The 6,063-nt window shown below is 52.1% G+C and overlaps 1 protein-coding gene across 1 annotated transcript; it reads right to left on the bottom strand.

The window, feature by feature from the left end:
• Window positions 1-2,434: 2,434 nt before the first annotated feature.
• Window positions 2,435-3,584, bottom strand: LOC123406215. Its single transcript, XM_045099691.1, has one exon. The coding sequence runs from the start codon at window positions 3,486-3,488 to the stop codon at window positions 2,628-2,630; it is 861 nt and encodes a 286-aa protein (XP_044955626.1). The 5' UTR covers window positions 3,489-3,584; the 3' UTR covers window positions 2,435-2,627.
• Window positions 3,585-6,063: the final 2,479 nt, after the last annotated feature.

Raw genomic sequence — 6,063 nt, 5'->3', positions numbered from 1 at the left:
GGCCGAGGTGCCGGGGTGACATGGTGGTGTGCGGTGGTCGGCGGCGGGCGAGGTGGCGGGGTGACGCGGTGGTATGCGGTTGTCGGCGGCGTGCCCCGGGCCCAGATCTGGGCCCTATGCGCCCCATCTGGGTTCTAGCCGGCCGACCACCAGCGCGGTTTCGATATTTTCTGCGTGGTGAGGAGGAGGAGCAGCTCAGACGGGGGTGGTGACGTTGATGGTGTGCCTGTTGCAGCGCGAGGGCGGGAGCTTTACGAGCTTTGAGGTCCCGGCCAGGCCTGTGGACCCACGGGCCTGGTATGCTCCTGCTCTTGCGTCCGGTCAGCTACTGTGGTTAATGGTGGAGGTTGATCCCTCCCGCATGCCGATGGTGTTGTTGCCCCTAGTTCCGACTCCTATTCGTCGTTGTGTAGGCCTTACCTTGCGGTGTCATGGTGGGACGGTGTGAGGGCTTCAAGACCGTGTTGGCGCAGGGTGGAGAACGGTTGGGTGGTAGGCTCTTGAGCACCCGAGGTGCAGGTTGGGATTGGGGGAAACTCCTGTCGTCCTGGCCAACACCGACGCGATGGCGTCTGTGGTTGCCGCCGAACCTTTCTCGAGGGTGTAGGGGGCTACCCTTCCTCGCGTCTCGTCGCGTACCGGGTGGAAACCCTTGACAGCAGCGTCGTCATCTTCGCGGTCCTTCTTGAAGGTGTTAATTGGTACTGGCGCTTCGGAGTCTTGAAGCATGGAGAGAGATCCCTGGTGGGCACATTGGACACGAGGCTTTTTCGTTTTTGTCGATCCGCTTGTGTCGTCATTTGTTTCATTTGTATTTTTTAGCATGAGTGTGCTGCTTTCGTCCGAGCACCCATCATTGTTGTTTCGGTTGGTTGCTTTGCAATACAAAGGGGGGAAATCCTTTTTTGTGATTAAATAATTATATTAGCTGTTAAGTTGCACTCAACGTACATCAATCATGTCTTTCTCTAAGAGCATCTCCAATAGATGCCCTATTTTAGTCTTCGTGCCCAGAAAACCGCTTTTTAGGGCACCGGTGGGCAAAACACACAGCTCCAGCAGGTGCCCTAAGCAATGCCCTAAAATGGGGCAGCCCTAAATTTTGACCCTCCGTGCCCTTTATTTGGGGCAGAGAGGACCGCGCGGAGACGTGCCCTATTCTTTCCATCCATCCCCCCCCCCCCCCCCCCCCCCGCGCACGCCCAACCGCTCTTCCTCCTCCCGCTCTCCACCTATCGCCACCGCCCGACCAGCCAAATCCACCGCCGCCGCTCACATTCGGCCATCCTCCGACGCGTCGCCGCCCCCAATCGCTTCCCCGTCATCGTCCGCACCCGCCACCGCGCCAAATCACATCCGTCGACGCCCATAAACCCTAGGAGCCGCCCCAAAATCCCGTCCGCTGCCGCCGCCGCTCCCGAGCTCCCCTGCCCCCAAATCGGGTTTGCTGCCGCCGCTCTCGTGCTCCCTAGCCTGCTCCCGTGTTCCGCCCTCAACCACCGCCGCTCCCTACCCCCGCACGCAAACCCTAGCCGTCGCCTCCGCCATGGTGGCGCCGAAAAGATGAAGGCTAGCTCCGGCTACAAGGGCGTGCAGGTGAGGCCGTCGGGCCGGTGGAGCGCGGAGCTGCAGCACGAGAGCGTACGCTACTACCTCGGCACCTTCAACACCGTTGATTTGGCTGCTCGAGCGTACGACATCGTCGGGTGGCGGCTCGGCATTCCCGGGAGGAGCTCAACTTCCAGGACATCACCTCCCTGCAAGACGCCATCTTTGTCGGGCCCCCAATGAAGAACCGAGTGAAGACCCGGTTGATGAAGGAGGAGCCGACGAGGGTGATTGAGACCGACGACGAGGCAATGGCTCGGTTTGCTCGGGAGCATCCCAAGTACGTGCAGTACAAGCGCGAGGTCTTCTAGAAGCGCGAGATGGAGAAGAAGAAGAAGCTCGACGAGGCTGGACCATCAACGGTGAAGACGGTGATCGAGTTGAGCTCCTCCTTCGAGTGGACATCGAACGGATCATCCGATTCGTCGGATGACTTTGATTGGCGTAGAATCGAGTTTAGTTATGTAGAATCGAGTTTAGGTTTATGAAATCGAGTTTAGGGTCTGAAATCGAGTTCGAATGATGGTTTGTAGTTCATAAGTTTGAAATCAAGTTCGAAAAAATGTTTGAATGTTAATCGAATGTGTTTAAAATAGGGCATCTCTTGAAGAATGTGTGCTCTAAAATCGGGCATCTGAAAAAACAATAAAAATTGATGTCCTAAAATGCTAAAACAAATGCTTTATAACACTAAAAACTGAATATAGGATAGGGCATTTGTTAGAGATGCTCTGAGTATGTTCGCGTGCATCAATCGATTCGGAGAAGGGAGGGGTGTTGTTATTTTCTTTGTGGGTAAAAGTAAACTTGGAGTTGTCATAGGGCCTAAAATAAATTTCTTCCTCATGCTATTTGTGCTACACGATGTGATAAGAATATTAATAACAAATTAAGCTGGCTCATAGCGAGCAAAAACGTACTAATCGGGCAAGCAATTGATCTCTCTCGTACTATGCACACATCCTGCCAGCCATGCATGCAGCCATGCCACCCGGCCACCTTGATTGACTCATCACCAGTTACCTTTCCCAGCTCTCCTGCCGGCGGAAGCAGGAGCTCCGGCGCAGCCACCTCCCCGACTTGCCGCCGCCGCGACCGTCATGATCCCCGTGGTCCGGGGACAGATCCACCCTCCACTTCTCCAGCTTCATCGCCAGCTTGCTCTGCTCGATGGCTGCGCCCCTCGGGTCCAGCGGCCCGGAGTGCTCAACCAACGGCCGCTGGCGGCGCGCGTGGTGCTCCAGCTCCCTCGCCTCGGTCGCGCCCTCCTCCGTGATCTCGCACAGGAACGGCGCCGGCCTCATCGCGACGAGGTCCTTCATGGCGAACGCGTCCGGGGACCCCGGCATGTGGTAGATGGGCGCGACGGCGCGCGCCTGGGCGGCGCCCAGCAGCGTCACGGCCACGTTGAGCACGCCCTGCGGCCGGAGGGACCGCGGGCGCCTGAGCTGCAGCGCCGCCACCTGCCGGCCCGTGGGCGCCGCGGCCACCGCCGGGGCAGCGGCGGTGAGCCTGCTGGAAGAGTGCACGCGCAGGAAGGTGCTCACCACGATCCCCGTGCGGCCAAGCACGACGTCGGAGCCGAGTCTCCGGGTCTCGCGCACCTCGACGACGACGGCGGCGGTCTCCGACTTGAGAAACCCGGCGTCCACGCGGAAGAGGAACCGGTCGTTCCACGTCGGGTCAGCCCCGCCGGCGAGGTCCACCTCCGTGCGCAGCTTCCGCGCGCCGTCGATCCACGCCACGGCGTACGCCCGCACCCTGTGGCTGAGCCGGCGGCGCCGGTGCAGGTCCTGCGCGGAGATGACCGTCACCTCCAGCAGGTAGAGCGGCGGGGACGGCGGCGAGCCGTCATCGTGGTGCGCGACGATCGCCGACATGGGGGAAGAAGATCGTCAGGACACCCGGACAATCATGGGAGAAAGAATGGCGGCGAGCTTGGCCGGCGCGGAGCGAAGCTCGTTGGTTGGTCGGTGTCGGTTGCGACGAGGTACGGTGGAGGCGAAATTTAAGGGAGCGGCGGAGGGGACGCGTCCAAGTTTAGGGTGGATCCTTTGCGGGTAAGGGTTGGCTACAGCTACGGCGTTTTAAATTTGGCATGTTTCTGGCAAGATTAAATTTGGAACGTGTGCTGTGATAGCGCTAGCTATTAGCATTTACAAAATTCCATTTCTATTTCTTTCTTGGAGTGCATGTTTTCACGTTCGTCTGTTTGTGTTTGGTGGTGTTTCGAAATTTTCAGGCTCCATTGGATCGAACATTCCTGGTTGCTTTAGATCAAGTTTTTTTTTGGCTAATTATTCCTTGATTTCAAATGTTAAGTTAGATTTTGTTTCCCTCTTGTTTCCAAGTGTAACATAATATTTCATTGTGTATCAGCAAACCCGATCCGACACAAATGCATCCTTTTTCGCTGGTACACAATGAACTATGACGGTACATTTTAAAACCAGAAAAAACGGAACAACATAAATTTTGACAACAGCCAAAAACTAGTACCAATGTCAAAGCAACCACAGACAACGGATCCATGTACGAGTTATGGTAGAAAAATAACCCTCCCTAGAATTTAGATTTTGCTGGTTTTCTTTCCCTTGCCTCTATCAAGGATCACCTTACAATGAAAACTACTCGGCGGTGTATGTGCGTTTTTGTATGGGTTGTCAGGTCATCCAGTATGACTTGTTTTTGCAGGCGTGGTGTAACAGTTTTTGTCCGATTTTGCGTTAATTAATTGAATAATTCTCTTCTTCTTAATTAATGATATAGGGCAAATTTTTTGTCTCCGTTTCGAAAAAAACTCCCCTCTTGTGATGCAACCATTGCACACTAAACAAAAGAAAGATCTAAAGAATATAATTGTAAACTGCAGATACTTTATTGTGTACACGCGCCATTATTTATAACATCGTAAACTTTTATATTCATACTTGATCAAAAACTAGATAAACAAAAAAAATCAAATCTTGTTAAGAATTGTATATTTCCATTGGAGCATAAATTTCGCATATAAACATGATAATTTTTGAAATCTTTGCAAAGTTTGGATTTGCTATTTTGGGACTGGTACGTAGTAAATTGGTTTCATATGGTTTGATAAGATTTATGTTTTCAATCTTGTTCAAGATGTTTGAAAGGTTCGTCTACAAATATGTCTACATAGTTCAGCCAGTTTTAGAAGCACGGTACGGATAGATGCTCACATACATGTACGTTCACTTGTTCCTATGAACGTATGAATGATCGCAGCACACACTACCCCAATGAGTACATTTGAAAAATTGAGCCAGTCGATCTTGAGACACCTTGTAGTCAACGTGAACACCATTTTTTTGCGAAGAAGTTGTGACAGCCCCAATGCAATTCTTCTCCCTTTTGTTATTCTTTCCTTGTTTGGCAACCTTGATATGGTATTATTTGTGATGTGAGCCCGTCACTGTGTCTTCATTCCATGTGCATTAGACATCATGCATGGCATCTTCCTTTGTCTTGTCTTGTTGTTTTGTGTTGCACCTTTGGTGATTGAAAGTGTGAGTGCCTTGTGAGTGTGGCTTTGTGTTGTTTGTGTGATGAGAGTGGGGGCAACAAGAGCCACTTCAAAAGCCTTGTTGCACCATGACCATAAAACCCTTCCCTCTCTTTTCAATTATTATGGTTGTTCTAAAGTTTCTGTATTGGGCCATTAAAAATGTTCATCTCCTTTGAAAAATCCTTTCAAATATTTGTGGGTGGCAACACTGACCTATTTGGATTTATTTTCCCTTTGTTCTTATTTAAAATAAAGCTAATTTCAAATAAAACAATTTATTTTTCTTACCCAAAAATGTCCCATCTATTTTTATAAATAAGAGGAACGTTCTAGAAGCTTAGTTTCATTTTCAGTTTTATTCTTTTTCTATTTTTCCTCCCTGGCTTTTATTTCAAAACCTGGTTTGTTTTTATATTAAAAGCCACCATGTGTTTAGTTTTCATAGGAAGTGAGGGAACAGGATGGGCTCCTGGCCCATCTTCCTTCTCCTGGCGCGTCAAGCCCACCACTCCTTCTTCTTCCTACGTCACCTCCTGTACGAACCAGGGGATCACCATTGATCTCCTATAGCTCAATCAGACGGCCATCCCTTCCTCCTCGAGATGTATAAGGGAGATCGTTGCGCCTAGGGTTCCCTCCTAGCTTTGTTTTCCCATTCTCCTCCCTCTCCCATCGCCTATCTAAGCTCTAGCCAGTGCCCGAGCCACCCGCTGGATGGATCAGGATTTTCCCCGAGCTGCCTCCTCTGTTGTTCTGAAGATGAGCGTGCCCGAGCCTCGCGACCCCGCTGCCTCGGAGGCCGGTGCAGCGACCCCGCGTCACTTGGAGCTGCTCCAGGTCAGCTCCTCCCGCTCGATCTGCTGCTTGGGGCGGCAAGCAACTCCGCGCCACCAGTAGCAGCACCAGACGCCGGAGCCGCGGCCTCC

The sequence above is a fragment of the Hordeum vulgare genome, chromosome 6H (assembly GCF_904849725.1).
Source record: "Hordeum vulgare subsp. vulgare chromosome 6H, MorexV3_pseudomolecules_assembly, whole genome shotgun sequence".
NCBI lineage: Eukaryota > Viridiplantae > Streptophyta > Magnoliopsida > Poales > Poaceae > Hordeum > Hordeum vulgare.
The sequence above is the reverse complement of the archived record's forward strand: the minus strand, read 5'-3'. Positions and strand labels throughout refer to the sequence as shown.